The sequence below is a fragment of the Python bivittatus genome, unplaced genomic scaffold, assembly GCF_059951505.1.
Source record: "Python bivittatus isolate LINGU-HERP-01145 unplaced genomic scaffold, Pbiv_v1 ctg000020_np1212, whole genome shotgun sequence".
Taxonomy (NCBI): Eukaryota; Metazoa; Chordata; class Lepidosauria; order Squamata; family Pythonidae; genus Python; species Python bivittatus.
Window position 1 is genome coordinate 105410310 of NW_028277030.1, and position 21456 is coordinate 105431765.

Below are 21456 nucleotides of genomic sequence, written 5' to 3' on the forward strand. Positions count from 1 at the left end.
TCAGACTCTATCTTCAGCTTCTTTCTACCATTAAGTAGAATTTAGAATGTTTTAGTTTGTTTGTTTATTTAGTTGAATACTGTACTAGAAACAGCATTAATATTAACTAGTGGCCGGAATGAATAGAGATCCTTAGTCTTATGCTTACTGAGTGAAAATCTTACTGTTTTTAAACAGTTGATCCGTTGAACCATTTCTCAAGCTGATATGTGCTAAGACATATCAGCATAGATGATATATTGAGCATAGCATATAGTCCAGAAGACCAAAGAAGTAGTGCAAATTGAATTTCTTTTTAATGCAGGATACTTTAAATATCTGTTCTTTGCCAGGGAATTACGTATCCTGACACTCATGTATAGCTTTTAGTAATATATTTATTCACATTTCTGTCCTGCCACAAAGAACCCTTGGCTTAGATAGAATATTAAACCAATAAAACATCCATGGTATAAAATTCCATAAAAATGCACATCTACCAAGCATAATCATACAAACAAAATTAAAGTTAAATATGGTGTGATAAAATGAGAGGAAGGTTCATTGAAACAATTCCATCTTTAAAAGTTCCAAAACACCAACAAGGAGGAGACCAGCCTGATCTCAACAGGAAGTTGTTCTACAGGGTCATCACTGCCACTGAGAAGCAGCACCTGCTTGCTTCTTGCCACCCGAAGCTCCTGCAAATGGGGGATCACTAAAAGTTTCTCCCTGTTGGATCTGATTAGTCAGGCTAGTACTGCTTGGAGTAGACTATCTTGCAGATACTCAGGTGCCAAGCCATAAAGATCTATATAGGTTAAAACCAGCTCCTTAAATTGTACTCAGAAACCAATCTGCAACCAATGCAGGTTCCACAAAATACATGTTATATGTTCCCAACAACAGGATCCATAAAGTATGTGGGCCACCATATTTTGGATCAGCTGTAGTTTCCTAATAATTTTTAAAGGGATCCCAAATAGAGTGCATTATAGAAGTCCAACCAGAGATAAGGAGGGCATGAATTATTGTAACTAGGTCATCCTGTCCCAAATAGGGTTACAACTGATGCACCAGCTGCAGCTGGGTGTAGGCCCTCTAGTCATATCTTCCACCTGCTGATCCAGCAGGAGATGATCCCCAAGTCATGAACCCACTCTGATGGGTAGTGCTTGCTTGTCAGGAAGCAACTCTGGTTGCAACAGAGAACCCCAATGTATCCACAGCAACTCTGACTATAAGACCCCATTGGATATGGAATGATTTACATTGTTCTTTAGAGTTTGTCTATTGTTAATAGCTATGGCATTCACAGTAAACTCTGAATTAAACATCCACTTGCTGTCTTACTGCATCTAATCTCATTGTCACATTAATAAATACTGTAAATATATCATGTAGCTTTTCAGTCTTTAACCTTGAAGCTGTTTTAGCTACAAAGTATTGGAAGGATTGTTGATGATGCCTAAAATGTAGTTGTAAAAATCAGAGAGCAGCTAAAGGTATTCTGTAGTGGTTGAATTAATTTCTGAATTAAATTCAGAAATCTAGCTCTTGATGGAGGATCTGGCAACACTATAGTATTTAAAGATTTTATTGGAAGGAAAACAACCTATCTCATTTTACACATAATTTACATTAGATTTTTTTTATCCTACCTTTATTATTTTTATATGTAACTCAAGACAGCGAACATACCTATAACTCCTTTCTCCTCCTGTTTTCCCCACAGCAACAACCCTGTGATGTGGGTTGGGCTGAGAGAGAGTGACTGGCCCAAAGTCACCCAGCCGATTTTCATGCCTAAGGCAGGACTAGAACTCAGAGTCTCCTGGTTTCCAGTCTGGTGCCTTAACCACTAGACCAAACTAGCTCTCATTATGACTTCTGTTGAAATAGAGTTTTCTGTTTTTTATAACAAGTAATCCAAACTGCAGCTTTTCAGATCTCATTAAGTGTAACAATTATCACTGGTTTGCTGGCAGTATTACCTATTTATTTAAAAATATTTATAGAAAGAGAATGCAAAGTAAAATAAACATGATAACATAAAGTAATCAGGTGTCTGTCCACAGTCCTTTTATGAGCTGCAAGCTTACTGAAATGAAATAATTTTAAGGACCATCCAGAATGCAAGGAGAGTTGGAGCCAGATACATCTCTGGGGCCAGTGTGTTCCAGGGTTCAAATCGCTGCTGAGAAGGTCTAACTTCTGGCCCCCACTGCTCTTATCTGAAAAGGAAGGAAGGCACTTTGAAGGACTTGTTATTTGAGCCAGGCTAGGAGAATCATGCTTGGCAAAGTGGTCCCCAAGTCATCCCAGTGCCATGCCAAATGCAGCTTTATAGCCAGCACTTTGAATGGGGCCTGGAAGCCAAGTGGTAGCCAGTGTATCAATCTCAAAATAGGTTTTATTCTACAATCTGACCACTCCATTTTGCACCAGCCATAACTTCTGACCGATCTTCAAAGTATCCCCATGTAGAGCACATTACAGTAGACAAAACAGGAACGATAAGGATGTTAATCACAATTCCAAGGCTTACTGGTCCAGGTAGGGCCATAATGATGCACCAGCTGAACTCTCGCACTCAGTCTGCAGAATAGCAGATGGAACTGAATCTGAAGTATCACTTAGGTACAATATTTTGGCAAAGCAAAAGCTTTGTCTTCACAAGCAAATGTCTCCATTTATTCCTTTAAAATATTCTTGTAAATTAATATATGGCTTTGCTGTAGAGTGATTCCATGGCAATTGTTGAGGGTTTATTTTGATGAAAACTGGGTCATGTTCCAAAGGGCTGCTGCATGCAATCTCACATATAGAGTTTCTTCTGTACACTTTTTAACAATTGCTCTCTATTCTTGTAAAAACAGCCCAAGACAGGATTTTGAAAAGCTGTCTCCAAAATAGTTAATGTCTTTTGCATGTCTGACTCTTTCAGCCCCAGCTGCTGTAGTGTGTGTTGTGAAAAAAGCTCAATTTGTGAACTTCAAAAGAGTTTATTTATATGGTATACTTAATTTAGTACAGCTTTTTTACCTAGAATCATTTTCAGAACAACTCAGTAGATAACAAATAACCATTTAAAAGAAAAGAATAAAATAAATACTGTCAGTACAGTTTAAAATTAATTCATTTGTTAGCTCCTGGCTTAATCTACAAGATTCTGCTCAAACCAATAAATCTTTAAAAGCCTGGCAAACAAAAGCATACTTATTTGAAGTAGCAGAAAGTTGAGCTCTTAAAAATGGGTTCCCCTGATGAAACTATGTTGTTGTTGTTGTTTAAAAAAAAATACTGCTTTAATAGCAAAACAAAGAGGAAAACATTTGCCAAATATAGAAGAAAAGAAACACCAAAATAAAGAGAAAAAATAATGAAAAAACAAAATATGTAATGAATTAGGTATATGTAAGATGAAAAAACACAGGTCTTAAACAGCAAATTAAACCTTTACCACACAGAGTAATACTGACTGAACCTTCCACTACAGCCATTTCATATGTAGAGAGTGAACACATATATTTAGTCCAAGCTCTTAAATCAGATGTAGCAGAGTCTTTCCTTCAGAGTAAAACAATCTTTTTAGCAATAAACCACAGTAATAAGATTCCAAATTTTAAGTATATAATGCAACAGTGTGTCACATCTTTAAACCATCTTTCTTTTTCTGGCACTGTATTAACAACCTGATGAATATTCAGCCAAAATGGTACAACTGTAGAACAATCTTCAAACATATAAGTCATTATAAGCCATATTAGAATCACAGCGTACCAAGGTTGAGGGCCAACCTTTGTGAAACATCCTCTTGGGTGTCAGGAAACAGAAAAAAGAATACTTTGTTGAATTAACCCCTGTTAAGATCAGAGGATACGCATTTAACTTTCTTCAAAACTTTAACCAATTGATTTATTAAAACAACATGTTCCAGCTCTTACAGGTATCCCATATCTGTCTTAGCAGTATTTTCCAGCTCTAGACTCGGGATCCACCAAAATTATTTCCAATGGTGATAATTTAGCACTTTCAGATATAACTAACATGTCAAGCCCAAATTGTAGAATCAAAATGTGTTTTAATTTAATATACTGCCATTTTAGGCAATCCAAATTCTGCTTGCAACACATCAAATATTTTAACCAATAACATGACTTACTGTGTTAATACCACTTTTTGCCCAATATCTTCAGAAGAAGGATTTGCCAGCAATTTTAAGGCTGAGATTATTTTAGAGTATCCATTTTTCATGAGAATCTAAATTACTTCCCCCAAATCATCCACACATCTCACAGCCTTTAATGCAGGAAAAACAACTGATTTATAACTAAATGGGAATCAAGTCTCTGTGAAGATACCCAAGGGTCAAATAATAACTTTTTAACTCTACCTATAATGGTTTTGGTGATAGATCATTTATTTTCCATTAGGAGATGCAGGTCGAAATGCAAACTCAGTGACAGAGCTGGAAACCAGGAAAATTGACACTCCCATCCTCATGCAGAAGTTGTAATATAGTTAAGGAGAACCTAGGAGTTTATCCATCCCTTTAAAAGTATCTTGTCAGTCTGTGTAAAATACATAGCAGATATTAACATAGGAATTCCTTTGAGAGTATATATCAGTTCTAGAGTAACATTCATGTTGACAATGTTTATTCTTTTCCATATACCAGTAAGTATGTTAATGATATGTTTATATTAATATTTATCTGAGAATAAATTTATAAATTACATTTTTAAAACCAGATTGTACAGAATGATCTACTAAAGGTAGTACAGTTTGAAGTCTTTGAGCCAGAGCCACAAACAAAACAAAGCATCATGTTTAACAAATCTGGTGGTAACTGCAGGATGTTTGCCAGCTTTCAAAATCTGGGGAAACAACAAAGGAACAAGAAAGTCAATAAATAACTTAAGCCAATCAATAGGAAAACCATCTGGACTATTAATTTAATAGTAATGCCAAGTTATCTCTGGGAGATCTGTTTTGTCCAAATGATCTTTCATATTTACATTTGAAGTCGGGGTGAAAAATTAGTTATAAAAATGGAAAAATGATTTGTCAAATTCTAATTGTTGTACACTTTGCCTTATAAATCCGTAGTTGTAGGTATATTACTTTATTGGAATCGTTTAAGACTAGAAGCCAATAACTTATCTGAGTTTTTCCCTCATTCCCAATAATCTTGCTTTAGATGATTCAATAAACATTCAGTATTGAATACATAAATATAATTAAACTCCATTTTAGCAGACATATAAGATTACATAATGCTTACATACAACTATGTAGCTGTCTTCCATAATTATTTAAAAGTTCTTTGCTTTCTAAATTTTCATTTTCCAATTTCCAATTTTTGTTTCTTCTTTTTCCTTGAAGCATAAGTTATAGTGTTGGTAACATTTCCTAGTCACTAAGTTCATAGTATGTCTGTATATTAAACAAAATCCTTGTTTCTTGTTTCAAAATTCTTGTTTCACCTGCTTTAGAAAATGTGAATCTTAGTAACATTCAATTATCATCTTGAAATGCGAGAATGTTTTTCCTTTAAAGCAATTATAATCCAACAGGAACATCATCAAAAATTACAGTCAGACCTATATTACAATTGTCTATTTGATCAACTTGAGAAACTAAAAAAATAAACCAGTTGAGAACAATTCTTATGAGGAATTGGGAAAAGAAAGTATATTCACATGGATGTGAATTCAGAAGTTACCATATATCTATCAGGTTGAATTCCAGTAAATAAGTTTGTAACACATTCTATAAATTAGAATTCAGTTTACTTGTAATTATTCTATAGTCAACTAAAGGACCCAAAACACTGGGGAAAAAACAACAACAGATGTTTTGTGTGACACAAACAAAAGCTGGTTAGTTTTATAGTATCTTTTATGCTGAATTCAGATGTTTTCATTTTCTCTATTAGGCAAGGTTTTTGAATGACACACAAGTTTACTTTGATAACAGCCTATATTTAAAAGTTAATTAAAAGCACAAATGTGTTGCATAAAAAGAAGTAGTCTTTGACTTTCTGTAGAATTTCACCTCAGGAACATCTCTCCTAAGGGTCCAGCAGTAATCAGCCGGCATACTGCGACTCCACTTCCCTTGGTACTGCTTTTCCATGTTTGAAATGTCCTAGTGAAATCATTCACCATGCTTGTCACTGACTACATCAAGGTTGTCAGGGAAAAATGAGTAAAAAAAATGAACTTTCAGTGGTGTATTACATCCCATAGGTTGGTATGACTTCAAGAGAACACTCACTACTTCATGGTGGTTTCCTACTTTATGATTTTCTAAAAAGTTTTACAGGTGCTTTTGAATTATTGTCATGCAGCTTTTTCAACTTTACTTAACTCTTCATCAAATGTGTTCGTCTTTTATCAATTCTCTTATCTGAGGACCTACAAAAGTATTTTCCTTAATCTTAGCATCACTAAGATGATTATTAGAAAATTCATTGCTGAAGTACATGAATCCAGTTTCTGTTTCATCCATCACTTTAATGGAGATTAAACTTTAGTATCATGACAGAAGATTCCAATCCTTTAATCTTGAACCTAAAAGTTCAGACTTCTTCTTAGACAAGTTCATACCATGAACAAGATAATTCAGATCCCCTTGTGGCTCATTTGAAGAGCAGATAACTTGAAATGTTAGGTTAGAATTAATGTTTTCCTTTTTCTGTTCTGCATATGAACCATCATCATCACCACTAGGTTCACTGTCATTTAACATCACATTTTCTGGAAGTTTTGGTACAGGCAACTCCTCTATATGGCACTGGCCTCATTGCAGATAGTAAGGGCATTTCACAGTGTGCTTGCTTTTAGAGGTGATCCCTGTTGTGCTTGCTAGGCAGAAATAACAATCTGAAGAATGGTCTTTTGACTCCTGCCAAACCATGCAAACAGCATATGGTGTGAATCTTTTAACTATCCTGTTAGAAGTCTAACGCATGTCACACAGCAAATGTGAGGGGCCTAATTCTTATCTTGGTCACCCACCTCACAATCAAAACAAAATTCATAGCATTTGTTGACAAGTGGGGTGAAGTTTCATTTCTCAAATTTAAATGTTATCACACACACAGCAGAAAGTATCAGGATGATTTGTACACTTTCGTGGAATGCTAACAATATGTAAATAAGCACAACACTATTACAATCAATCTAATATTTAACTTGAATAAAGAATATACTGTACACTTAAACAAGAAACTGCTCTCCAGGCTGAGGCTTGCCTCACGTCTAGACATGTGCAAACATAACTCCATCGGCTGTTGTCTGCTGGCTGTCATACACTCTATCTTTTTCTTGAGGTTATTTATGCTAGAGACAATAATGACTAGATTTTACTCAACAATATTTACAAGTATGCTATTATAGTTAAAGTATAGTACTGTAAAGTCATTAATTGAGCAAAATAATGAAGTTGGGATCCCAAGAAAACTAAGCCTGATAGAAAAGAAATGGATTTCATTTTTGAATTCAGCATGACAAAGTCTGCTTAGAACACCCATTACAATCCATGTACCAAAATTGTAGTTGACCAGTGAAATTTGTTTAGTCACCAGCCAGGATAATCTAAAAAGGGAAACATATGTATAAAACACTTGAGTGTCTTTAGTTGGAACATATTAATTAATAAGTATTACCCTATTATTACAACTTGTGTCCATGAGTGTATGATAATAGTAGTACTAGCGGTATTTGCCATGAAGTCAGTGTCAACTCCTAGTGACCATATAGATCTTTTCTAGGATGATGTGTCCTCAACCTGGTTCTTTAGGTCTTCCAGTGGTGCACCTGTTGCCTCTATAATTGCATCCATCCACCTTGCTGCTGGTTGTCCTCTTTTTCTCTTTCCTTGCATCTTCCCCAGCTTTATAAACTTCTCTAAAGACCTAGGTCTTCTCATAGTGTGTCCAAAATATGATAATTTGAACCTAGTCATTTATGACTCAAATGAGAACTCTATTGATTTGTTCTATGATTCACTTACTTGTTTTCTTAGCTGTCTATGGTATTCTTAAGAGTGTTCTGCAACACTAAAGTTCAAGAATCAATACTCTTTCTATTCTGCTTCTTCAGCGAACAGTTTTTGCTTCCATGGAATGTCACAGTGTAAACCATTGCCTACACAATTCTAATCTTTGTAGGTACAGACTTATCATGGCACCTGAATATCTTTTTCAAGGCCTTCATTATTACTCTACTATGTGCTGGTCTGCAGCATATTTCTTGACTGCTGATTCCTTTACTGTGGATAGTTGATCCTGAAAGGCAGAAGCTACCCACCCCTTCAATATCTTCATTGTCATTTCTGTGGCTGGTCGCTGTACCTATTGTCATTAGTTTGGCCTTCTTTATGTTTAATTTTTTTACTGTGTTTCTTGACTTTCGTGACTAGTGTTTTAGATCATATGCATTTTCAGTATCAGAGTAGTGTCATTAGTGTAGCATAGGTTATTGACATTTCTTCCTCCAGTTTTAAAGCCACACTTATCTTCTTCCAGTCCAGCTTCCCTCAATATATATTCACCATATAGGTTGAATAAATAAAGGGAGAATATACAGCCTTGCCTCACTCTTTTTCCAATTTGTTCTGTTCAGACTGTGGTTTCCCAACCTGTATATGGTCATTTCATATGAGGATAATGACATGTTCTGGGATTCCCATTTTTCTTTGTATTTTGTGACTGAGTAATAAACAGTATGGTCTTCTGACTGAAAGTGTCCAATTCTAGTCCATTTCAATTTGCTGATGCCTAAGATGCTGATATATTGACACAGTCAAAAGCTTTTTTCTAATCAATAAAGCAGATACTGACTTTTTTGTATTCTTTGGGTTTCTCAACCATCCAGTGTACATCAGCAATAATGTCTCTGGTTCCTCAGCCTTTTCTCAAACTAGCTTAAACATCTAACATCTCCCTTTCTATGTAGGACTCTAATCTGCATTGGATGATCCTAATTATATTGCTAGTGTGTGAAATTAAGAATATTAAATGATAGTTTGTACAGTTTGTTAAGTATCTTTTTGCTATTGATACATAGATTTTTCCAATATGGTGGCCACTGTGGTATTCCCCAGATTTGCTGATGTAGATAGGTTAGAATCTTTACACGTTCTTCTTCTATTGCTTGCCATATTTCTGAAGATACTCCTCAATTCCTGTAGCCTACAGACTTGATAATGATAGGAGTGCTGATCCAGCTTCATCTTTTACTACCAGAGGTTCTTGTAAGTAGGAACAGAAGAAATGTTGTTATGGTCAGTGACCAGTGCAGTAAGTAGGGAATATTTTCTAAGATACCTTGTACGTTGATATCTCTACTGTAAAGAATTTTAGTATACTCCTTCCATCTATGTATGATCTTTGAATCCGTTATTCTCTATCCGTTGGTATCCTGTAACATATCTTATTTTTCCATGTCTCTTTCCATCTTCAGTGTCTTTACAGATGTTGTAATACTGCTTCTTGTCTCTTCTAATAGCTCTGTGAAATTCTTTGTAAAGTTCCTTCCTGTGATTTTTGTCTTTCTTGGCTTTTGCTTCTCTTTTCTCTCTCTCTCTCTCTCTCACACACACACACACACACACACACACTCTGTTCTGAATCACCTATTTCTTGTTCCAAGGTCTCTATCTTCCCAGGAGTTTTTGAATTATCATTGATAATTGTTTGTCCTATCCATCTTCTAAATAAAATATACTTCTCCTATGGAAAAAAAAGTTTCTTGTAAAAGATGAAAAGAAACAAAATTCAACTCCCAATTTTAAATCATGCTTTATTAAAAACTTGCCTCCACTTAGAAGGGTTTCTACACCTTTAACATTCGAGGAGATTACTAAGAGCGGTGGTGTGCTGCAGCCAGCTGATTGTTAAATTTTCTTGAATTTTGTGAGCCAGTTGACAGTGGAGGTGAGCCTCTGCATGTAGTGCACCATTCAACAGAGTCAGTTCGTAAACATTTAGCAGCACACCACTGACTAAGCAACACAAATATAAAAAAATGTTGATTAAGCCACAGGAGACAGATGGTCCCTCAAATAACCAAGCCCTGTTCATGGTTTATTACATACGCTGCCCAATGTTACTACTTCAGATGGGTGGCTATACAAACATGATGGATGGATGGATGGATGGATGGATGGATGGATGGATGGATGGATGGATGGTGTGTGTGTGTGGGGGGGGGGGGGTTATAACCAACACCTTGAATGGCACTAAGAAGCTAACCAGTGCAACTCAGGAAGAAGTGTTACATAAGCATAATGTAGCATGCTCATAACTACTCATAATACTACATTTTGGGTCAGCTGTACCAAGTGGCCTTCAAGGGCAGCCACATGTACAGCACATTGTAACGGTCTATACACCAAAATGTAAGTGACTGTGAGGAAATCCTCATGGCCCAGGATTGTGCAGTTGGTGCACAAGATGAATCTGCACAGAGGCCCTCCTAGCCACAGCTGCTACTTGCTCCTCCAGCAGGAGCTATGAGTTCAAGAGAATTGAGTTCCAAGTGGGACAATGCAACCTCGTTCAGTTTGTAGTACATTTAAAGCTTAGAGAAATTAAAATTCAATATCCCTGAAAACATTCTGTAAAAATAAACCATGAAACCAAACTTGCCTGGGCAGCTTTTTGAATGTGATTGCAGAGTTTTGTCTTGTGTTTACATAGCCACTTGTACAGGTAGATCACTTGAATTAACATGTAATATTGACCTGCCAGTGCATGAGCTTCTCTGATAATACAGAAATCAAATGATCAAATCAAAATATTTTTGCAAAAGTAAAATACTTTGGTGCATTACTAAAACTCACTCTTTGTATCTTAATCACATTATTGTTTGGGAAGGGTCAAGTAATCAGTATATGACTGTCCACATTAGTTTCAGTCTATATTTTTATTTCTGTAATATTCCATATATAGAATCCAATAGATGTGGTATGCATTCAGAGAGAGCAGCAAATTTGCAAGTTTTCCTAGAGTATTAACATTAATGTTAATGAATGCTTCATACTGTTCATTGTACATAGAAGTGAATGGGGCAATTGTGATGATGTGTATATTACAGCCTAGTGTATCTTGCATTCTCAATTTCAGCAATTATCATTTTTCTATGTTGAGTAACACATTGAGTTGCTATGATAATGTGTCACACATACACATTGTACAAAAAGGAACAAGTTTGCAAATTTGGAAAAATGTGTAGTTGCTAAGCCTATTTGCTAAGTTGGAGTAATAAAGAACTGTATATCCGTTCTGATTGAAAAAAATGAAAATAACTTGTTATTCACCCTCTTGTCCTTCCTTTGCTCCACTTTCGGTACTTTGTATACTTTTATTTATAGCTTGGTCACTTTGTAATTCATCGAGTATCACTTCGGCAGCAAGAGAAGGGAAAACGTAGTTCCGAAGGCTAAAACACTTCTGACAAATTGCCCCTTGGATAAATGCAGCTTCTATGCTAGAAACCTACACAGCAGAGCAGTTGGCTTTGTCCAGCTGCTGTATCTTTTATCCCTGTTATTGCTCTTCACTGCATCCTTTTTCACAACATGAAAGATACCTTTCAAAAGGCTCCTGCATGTTGTGCCAGTGGGTATTGCATGACTGTGTGAATGAACAATGGATTATGTGACAGAAGGGCCACTGCACAAACATGTGCCAAAGTAATGTTTTCCTGTGCACAGCAGTTTTCAAATAGTGATCTAGTTGCCACATTAGAAAGAGAGGAATAACCATACTACTGCTTACCTCTTTCATAGAAGAGAAGTCAGCAGGGAAAGGAGAAATCACTCCTGGCATTCACTTAAAAACAACGACTGAATGAGCATATCCTGGCTGAAAATGCAATATAGGAATGTATAAATTACCATGTTTTAAAACTGACAGGACAGTAATGCTGCAGACATAGGGTTTGTCTTTCACTGATGGTCTCTCAGGCAACATCAGTGATGTGGTTCTTTTCCAGCCATATTTTATTCAGCATTGGCAAAATGAATGTATTAGCTAGGTAACACAATAATTGTATTTTCTAAGATACAAAACCTTGAGTGCTGGGGAAGTAGGATTATCCCTGCAAGAGGAGCGCAATTACCAGGGAAGATAAAGATGGGACACAGCAATTGAGTAAGAAAAACAGCGTTAGCTATAATCCTATGCACTACATTGAGTCTAGTGAGGATTTCCAAGAATCTTTGCATAGGCTTGGGGTGCCATAGTTTTAAAGCACCTTCAGAAAGTTATATAGGCCTCATAAAATGAAAGGAGCAATTTACCTGACTTACAGGATTCATTATACATCTCTAACAGTATAAGAGCCAGTATATCTATAAAGGGTTTAGACATTCAACTGGAAAGCTGTTCAGACCTCTTTTCTATTTTTTCATCAATTGAATATTCTCTAATATTGCTTGGAGGGATAAAGACCTACTCAAAATATCAATATCATCCTGTGATAATGGCGGAATATTAATCTGACTTGAAAATTCATTAATATCTTGTTGATCAGCTTTATCCTGCAATTTGTATAATGATTCATAACACTGAAAAAAATTGTTAATAGATTCAAAATCAGTAATTCTCTGTCCATCTTCTGTTACTATTTCACGTATTATATTCTGTTCACTTTTTTGCATCAGGCAATGTGCCAGCAATTTACTAGCTTTTTCACCTGATTCCCAATCTTTAACTTCAGTCTCATCAAAAACCTGCTCAGCATAGAAGTCAGCCAGCTTTACCATAGCTAACCTAAAAGCACTTTAAGTCTGTTCTACAGGGCTTTTTGCATAGACTAAAAATGTTCTTTAACCATGATAGGAAGGAAGGAAGGAAGGAAGGAAGGAAGGAAGGAAGGAAGGAAGGAAGGAAGGAAGGAAGGAAGGAAGGAAGGAAGGAAGGAATCAATCTATCTACCTATCTATCTATCTATCTATCTATCTATCTATCTATCTATCTATCTATGGCAAATGTCCCTAATACTCCTGCTTCCTGTTTTCCCCACAACCACCACCCTATGAGGTGGGTTGGCCTGAGAGAGAGTGACTGGCCCAAAGTCACCAAGTTGACTTCCATGACTAAGGGAGGCCTAGGTGAGGATTTATGGCAGACTAGATGTCCCTGAAGGACCAGGGACGGCATTGTGGAGATCAGCAGCCTGACAGTGAATTCTGGCCGGCGCAGTCTTTCCAGATAAAGGAGAGATCATGAGATCACCCATCCTCTTCCCATCCTGGATATAAACTGTTCCAACTTCTTCCTTCAGGACGGCGCTACAGAGCACCATATGTTAAAACATCTAGATATCGGAATAGTTTTTTCATTGTGCCATTGCTCTCTTAAACACTACATGGCTCAATATGTGCTGGACAGTGGCTTCTCCCTTTGAAAAAGTTATTTTACTGTGTAGTGTTATTGTTTATTATTTTTCTGTTGCTATCAAAATGCATTGTTGATCTTGCTGTTCGTCACTGAAGACAAATTCCTTGTATATATTTTATACTTGGCCATTAAAGTATTCTGTATTCTGTAGATCAACAAGTTTTATAGCACCAAGTGAGTGCTATAAAAATGTTCACTTCTTCGCAAAAGAAATTTTAAATACAAGTTTAAGGACTTAAAAAAAAAATATTATTTTGGAATAAACAGCAAAAGGGTGATTAGAACTTTGATTTTGGAAAGTTACAAATGGACTAAGGGTCCAGATGGAATTGAAATAAGAATTTGGAATTAATTGTAAAAATCTTGCCTGTGGGAAAATTATTTTGAATTCTCTTTAAGAAGTGATAGGATGAGACTTTGAAGGTTGGACACTAGAGGAAACCAGAAGGAACTAAAAATTACAATTAAAGAACATTTAAATTTAACTTACTAATACAGAATGGAGCAAATACTTTAACACTGGATGATATTTTTGAACAGTGGACCCAGAAGTTAATTTTAAGAGGGTCTGCCATTATAGATAGACTGTGTTTAAAAGATGTTATGGAAGAGGAACAAGTTTTACCTGACAAGACAGACTGATATGAAAGTGGATTTAAAAATGACAGGCTACAAGAATGATATGGAAAAAGATGCTACACTGGACATACAAAAGAAACCAGCTGATGCCTTAAGAATTAAAAGGGATGTACAAATAGCAAACCAAAAGAGTGTCCTGGATAACTTTCCTATATTGGATTTACAAAAGAATCTTGTTAAAGTTTTAAAGAATTTTGTGAGAAGGGACAAATCAAGTTCTAGGACATTATCTGAAGGGATTAAAGATCAAGATCATTAAAAGTAAAAGGAAGGAATATAAAGTTGGTTTATTTGATCAAGGTTGAAATAGATATGTTATCTCCCTTAATGTACTTAGTATACTTTTGCTGATTAGGACTGAATGATGAGGCTTTAATTATTGTTTATAGATAAGAGATGGGAAATGGGAAGAAGAGATTATTTGTTGTATTTTAAGAGAAGGTGATAAGCTACTAAAATTGTTTATACTTGTGATGAAGGGGAAGTCATTTCTTTATATATTTTTCTGTAAAATATTCTTATTTTTTCTTTTCTTTCTATATTTTTTTCTTTTCACATTCTATTTTTTCTTTTTATTCCTTTTTTTAGTTTGAATAAGTTTTTATCTTTTTAATTGTAATGTTTAATAAAATTACTATTTAAAAAAAGACTTACATGCATAGGGTTAAATGGAATGTGAGAACCGTAGATATGTATATATAGCCTTACCCCAATATTCCTAGAAATACATGCAAGGTACCCCCCCCCCTCCAATATCCCCATCCACACAGCTTGGGGAAGGAAGTTGTGCATTTTAGGTGATTGTGCTCCTAGCCTTGTATTTCATGTCTTGCTTTGGGGTTTTCTGAAAATGTTTGAACCTGCCAGTCTCTACATGAAGACCCTAATTACCCTTTCTGATTCAGCACATCATTAAGTTCCTGGATCAGATTTCAGCTACAAACTAGGCAGCCTTCAGCATCATTTTTCTTTCAGTCTCACCTGTCCATCTGGACTTTGCAGATAATAATGCCCACTTAATCTATAACAATTGCCTATTTTTAAAATTTAAACATGTAATTTTCCAGAGGTGTTTTCTTAGGCAGGGGGATAGCAAAATGGAAGAAGGCTATTATCTCTTATTCTGGACTCAGTAAATTTTTTAGAAAGATAATTTCCAGTGGCTCCTGTGTATTTATGCAATAATAGCTTCAGGTAACTCCAGTATCTGATTTGTACTAAATGCCATCAGTAGCAATGCTGGCTGTATCCATGCCAGTTTGGTGTGGTGGTTAAGGTGCTGGCCTAGAAACCAGGAGTGTGAGTTCTAGGCTTCCCTGAGGCATGAAAGCTGGCTGGGTGACTTGGGGCCAGTCCCTCTCTCTCAGCCCAACCCACCTCACAGGGTGGTTGTTGTAGAGAAAATAGGAGGAAGAAGGAGTATTAGCATGTTTGCCACAGAGAGAAAAAGAGAAGGTGGGATAAAATTATAATAATTCTGTTTATTTCTTTCTAGGTAATAACCTTGATGCTATCCATGACATAACCGTGGCATATCCTCAAAACATTCCACAAACTGAGAAGCATCTCCTATATGGAAATTTCCCCAAGGAAATTCATTTTCATGTCTGCAGATACCCCGTAGAGTCCCTGCCAGCCTCTCGGGAAGACTTGCAACTCTGGTGTCAGAAACGCTGGGAAGAAAAAGAAAAAAGGCTCCGCCAGTTCTATGAGGGCAAAAAGTACTTTGATGTGACAGGGAGAAGTAAAATCCCACCTTGTAAATCTGAGCTCAGGGTCATGGTTGTTAAGTGCATGTCCCTCTTGTACTGGACATTTTTCACACTCTCTGCATTTGCACTGTTATACATGTACAACTTTGTACGGTGGTATTTTGTGATTGTGGTTGTCATTTTCACTGTGCAACAAAAGCTGTTTGGTGGGCTTGAATTGCTGGAACTTGCATGTCATCGATTTTTTAATAGACGTAGATTACCCAACTTAAACAGATATTAAATTTATCTGATATGTGTACTGGTTGGATGGGTGATGTTTGTGAGCACTTTTCATATGTGCCATAAACTTTTCATAGTGGAAGGAGATTTTGCATGAGAATTAATCTTTCTTAATGCTGTTTTGGTTAATGCACTGTACTCTTATTGTAAAGGACAAAAGTTCATATTGAATTTTTAATTTTTGAATGTATCAGTGTTCCTCTTGCAGCTAGCATCTGCAGCATCACTGGAGAAGCATTTGCTGACCAATCAAAGTTTATATCCATTGAATTGTTTAAATACATAGCTCTAAATTGCTGGGCAAATTAGGGAGCTAAAAGTCACGGACTCTGATTCTTACACTGCCTTGCTATAAATACAGTGTGAGATTTGAAAGTCCCAGCTTATTACATGATTAATAGTTGACTGTCTTCATTTCTGTACCTTTATCCCTTACACAGAGATAATGGATGATGCAATTATTGTCATCAGAATCAGCAAATGTTCTAGTCTACTGAAAGAGAAAACTAAACCCAGGACCTAAAGTTGGATGAATGTGGATAGTCCGTTTCAACATGCTGTTTGTCACAACTGAACTATTATAACTCACCCTATTTTGGAAAAAAAAAAAATCCAAAAGTCAATAGGGCTTATCTCTAAGTAAAGGCACTGGTAAAGGTAACTGAACTGGTCACTGTTGTCTTTGCAAATACTAAATCACCTTCAGGATCCAATTCCACCCCTGTGAATTGTTTGTCATATGCCGAGATCACAGTCCATCTCAACTTCAGGTTTAACTGGGGGAAGCGTTAAAATTAATTTTCCCATGATATAAAAATAGAAATAATGTTAAAAAGTGCCCCATTGGGATTATTAATATAAGAAACGTTAAGATTTTTCCATTAATGTTCATCTCCTTTTCAAAAATCTGAATTAGAATACCCATAGCATGGAAACCAAAGGACATCTGTGAAATCAGCCCATGCTTGACCATAAGCAGGCCCCAAATGCTGTGACTCTACATAATGAGCTAGATATTTTCTTTGAAATTTCCTAGTTGAACCCTTTTTTCTTTCTATGGCTGAACATCTTCCCTCCAGCTCTTTTTCACAGAATTAGGCTGAATTCTTGAACTGGCTGCAATTGATCACGGCATCTTGACACTTGAGACAACAGGCCAGGACATTTCTCTTCCCTGCACTGAATGTTAGTAATACCAGAGCTATAAGGCAGCACATATAATACTTCATGTAGATAGTATTCATATAATACTTCATGTTCACCATATTAAATGTAATGGCTACTTCCACATCTTTTTCAACCCCTATTGCACCTACAGTAAGTTTTCAGAGAACCATTTTATAAATAAATTGTATTAAGAGCTGCTGGCATATGAAAGGTCTATAAACTGGTCTTAGATTTCCAATGTTATCAAAATGTCAATGTTTTAGCCATAAAAAATATTTACTCTAGAGCAACAATAAAGAATTAAAAATGCAAATTGGTTTAATTTTATTGCATTCTTCAGCTATTAATTTAATTTATATGACCATCTACTTAACCAAGTATTTCTGGGTGGCTAGCAGAACAACATAAAAGCCATAAAACAATATAATTTTTAAAAAATTAATTCTAATCAAGATTCCTTGCAAAACTGTCTCATGACTCAGAACAGAACACACACACTGGGCTCCACTGACATCCTGACTACATTGAGAAGAAAACATACTGTTCAAAGCCTTCCAGAAGACTGACAGGGCTGTCCTAATCTCAAGGAGGAGGCTGTGACAGAATGCGCTGCTCTTAGGTCCACTAGGTGACATGGTTTCACAGAAGGCATCCCAAGCATGCCCATTCTGCCAGATCTGGTGGGACTGACTGAAATAATTGGATACTGGTAGTCCTGAAGTATTCTAGCCTTGTGCCATGCAGGACTTTAGATGATAACTGGCATTTTTAATGCACCCAGAGCCACAGTGTTAGGTGGGTGTACCATGGTATACCCAAAACTGCAGATGTGCTACTATATTCTGGACCAGTTGCCTCTTCAAATTGTTTTTCAAGGATGGCCCCATGTATTCTGTAGTCTAACTAGGAAGTGACTAAGGCATGAGCCTCCAGGAATGGGTGCAACTGGTACACAAGATGGATTTGTGCAAACCCTGGCCATGGCTGCCACCTGATCTTGATCAGTAGCCATGAGTCCAGATGGATTGCCAACTTGTACACCAACTCTGGGGGAGTGCTACCTCATCCAGAGTTAATAATGGAAAACCTCCTAATTCAGGGGCCCTAAAACCCACAGCCACTTGGTCTGGGTAGGGTTGTGTCAAAGCCTGTGCTTTCCCACCCTGATCCTCACAGCCTCCAGACACTCAGAACTTTGATGGCATCATTTGGGGCAGAGATGTATAAACGAGTATCATCAGCATACTGATTATACTTAACCCCATGATGATGAATGACCTTGCCCAGTGGATTCATGTAGATATTTAATATGGGTAAAGAGAGAGTCAAGGCTTGAGGCAGTCTGAAAACAGAGGCCTAGGGCTTGATCTCTTCTCCCAACATCATTTGGAATTGGCCTTAGAAGAAGGAGGAAAACCCCTTCAAGGAGGGCTAAGATAGAGGTACCACCTCTATCCCAAGCCTGCCAGAGGTTATCCAGAAGTGTGATCAATGCCATCTCAAGTGCTATAACTTGGAGTGAAACCTGCCTGGCCATAATTGGTTTCCTCCAGGGACTTTGGAGTTGCAAGCCTATCACTTTTTTAATAACCTTCCCTAAGAAAGAAAGTTGGAGACTGGACAAAAATTGTCCAGTACTGTTGGATTCAGACATAGCTTCTTAAGGAGAGGGTGAACCACCAGTTCCTTTAAAAAAAGAGCCATCCCTTCTTGCAAAGAAGCACTCATCACTGTTTGGATCCACTTACATGACATTTCCTGAGGGATCTTGCCCAACCAGGAAGGACATGGATCTAAAACACAAGTGGCAGGACTCAAAGCTCTAAAGCCCCTGTCCATTTCCTCAGGACTAACAGGCTCTAACTCTCTCCAGATAACTAAGCCAGACTGTGTCTCAGTCAATTCCATAGGACCTGCATAGCCAGAATCGGAGCAAATTCAAGTGACTTTATTTGACAGGTGCTTGAAATAGTCCTCACCAGAGCCTGAATGCAGCACTGGTACCAAGAATCAAGGCTGCCTTCCCTGAGAACAGCCCACTCCCTGCGTCCCATCATATGTCCCCATGCCCTCCATCACCACTGTCTGCTCTCATCCCTCATAACACCCATCACCCCTGATGCTTGCCCTCCCTCCCCCACATCAAAGGGGCCCATCATACATAGATGGCACATTCCTGCCATGTAAGATTAACATAAGATTAAAAGTTATCAGTGCTCATAAAATAAGCAGACTATTTCTACCCTACAGTCTTTTGATAACAATTGGACATGCTCTTAAGACTCCCAGCCTTAAAGGAATAAGTATATTGTGACATGATATATGACTGCAAGATACACAAAAGAGAGAGATTATCTCACTCAAGCTTATTTAAACAAGTTATTATTTATTAAATGATAATTTAAAAAGTAATTGGCCTCAGACATCATGTCAGCAAATTATAATTAAAACCCAGTCTGGGGAGCTTCAATATCCTGAAATTTCCTGTTACTGAATCTAAGAGTCCGTCCTCAAAATAGAAAAACCACGCCCATCAAGAACAGTTGAGCTGGAATTTATTAGAAGGTTTAACACTTTCTCAGTTTCTTATTGCACTCCAGGCAGTAATTAGCTCACAGAATAGTTGTCGCACTTGACACCTATGTGCACATAATGAGATGGAAGTTTAGAAATGTTAAGGGAATGAATGTTTAGGAGTGCCTGTTTAAAAGCAGAGGTTTTTGTGCAGAATCGCATAGCAAAGTGGCATGAACTGGAGCGGTTCTAATTAGCAAATAGCTCTAGAGTTTGTATTGATCACATAGTTCCATTTATTACAGTGTTTCCTGTTTGTTTCATCCATTTTCACTGCATGGAATCGATCCTGGCCTTTTAAAGTACATTCTTTTAAAAAGTATTGTGAAGCTGTACAACATCAGCAGCCAACCACTGGTAATAAATGCAATTCAGCATTCATAATATTGTTTAGGATAGGTTGTTCTTCCCTTTAGCCAAATGTGCTTCGGCACTGGGGAGATGCTTGTTGGGGAGTTGCAAGCTGACGCATAGAAAGGTACTTTCATCTTTAGAAAAAGAAAAACACACACAGTAGACCTTGAAGCACACTCACCTGAATTCAGTATGCTGGGGAAAAAAATCTTTCTACAATTCATTACTTGATTCACTAAGTGAATAACTGCTAAAACATTAAAAATAATTAAATTCAAAATTATTTAATTTCAATAGTGGAGTGCACCTAGACCAGTGTTTTTCCAGCATGGCAACCTTAAGATAAGTGGACTTCAACTTCCAGAATTCCCCAGCCAGCATTCTCCCAGAATTCTGGGAGTTAAAGGCCATACATCTTAAAGTTGCCAAGTTTGAAAATCACTTAATTAGACCTTTGACTGAATCTACAGTCATCTTTAGTTTGCTCCTTAATGTGATCCTCTTTTAATATAGGGACATCATCCTCATCCACAGCATAGTTCCCTTTATAGTGGAGAATAGAGGAAGGATCACCTGGTGTCCTACTTTCCATTTCTATTCCACTGCCATTATGTATACTAAAGAGTTAAAGCTGGAAAAACCAAAGGCCACTCCTTTTGGGACTTTCCATGCTAATTACCCACAGTATTGTTCCCCCATGGCTCAGGAAAATTCTGCTCCTCTTGACAGATGCAGAAAAATGTATAAATAAATAATTCATGTCTTTCTCTGTCCCTGCTTTTGCCCACCTTTTCTCCTGGTTTTGCCAGTTGTTTTTTGTTTTGTTTTGTTTTGTTTTTAATGTTGGATGATGCTTAATAAATAAATATCAAGCTACGATTTTTGTTTGCTGAACTGAGTGGTGTGTGTGCTCACTGTGATTTGAATATAGGGGATTGACTGGGAGTGTACTGGGTACAAATTAAACTGGAAATTGCCCACAATAACTTCCCAACATTTCCAAGACTTGGGAATGATTACCGCTAGTGTCAGGCAGATGTCCTAGCAGTGATTTAAGTTCTCTCTGTTACTCTGACAAATGAGAGTGGATCTGCTGTGTAGTTTTTCACCTAACCTAAACCATTTAGAATGAAAAGCGGGAGGGGGGAAACAGAGAAAACAAGAGTAAGGGGCTTGTGGAAAAGCTGGGAATTTAGCTCAGTTTTCAAATGGAAAACAAATTCCGAATTTGCTCAACCCTCTTCTTTATCTGTCTTTTGCTCCTGACTCTGGCACTGTTCCAATAAAAAAGTCCAGTTAATCAGTCTGAAAGTTTCCTGCACAATTCAGTGT

General features: G+C 37.0%; 1 protein-coding gene and 1 long non-coding RNA gene across 3 annotated transcripts in view; one reads left to right on the plus strand and one right to left on the minus strand.

Annotated features, from left to right (window-relative positions):
- Positions 1 to 21061, plus strand: part of LCLAT1 (lysocardiolipin acyltransferase 1) — a 115543-nt gene extending 94482 nt beyond the window's left edge. Inside the window, exon 7 of one of the 2 annotated variants that reach the window (XR_015797050.1) lies at positions 15531 to 15667. Coding sequence is in view for 1 of the 2 variants with exons in the window: in XM_007430891.3 (XP_007430953.1) it covers positions 15531 to 16030 (500 nt within the window). In the remaining variant the exon portion in view is untranslated. Of the gene's footprint in view, positions 1 to 15530 lie in introns of both variants that reach the window. The other variant, XM_007430891.3, reaches the window with a different exon arrangement.
- Positions 3494 to 21456, minus strand: part of LOC112540958 (uncharacterized) — a 28703-nt gene continuing 10740 nt past the window's right edge. Inside the window, exons 3-4 of the long non-coding RNA XR_003084993.2 lie at positions 11771 to 11857; positions 3494 to 4859 (exon numbers count right to left, since the gene is read on the minus strand). This is a non-coding gene — a long non-coding RNA (uncharacterized LOC112540958). The remainder of the gene's footprint in view (positions 4860 to 11770; positions 11858 to 21456) is intronic.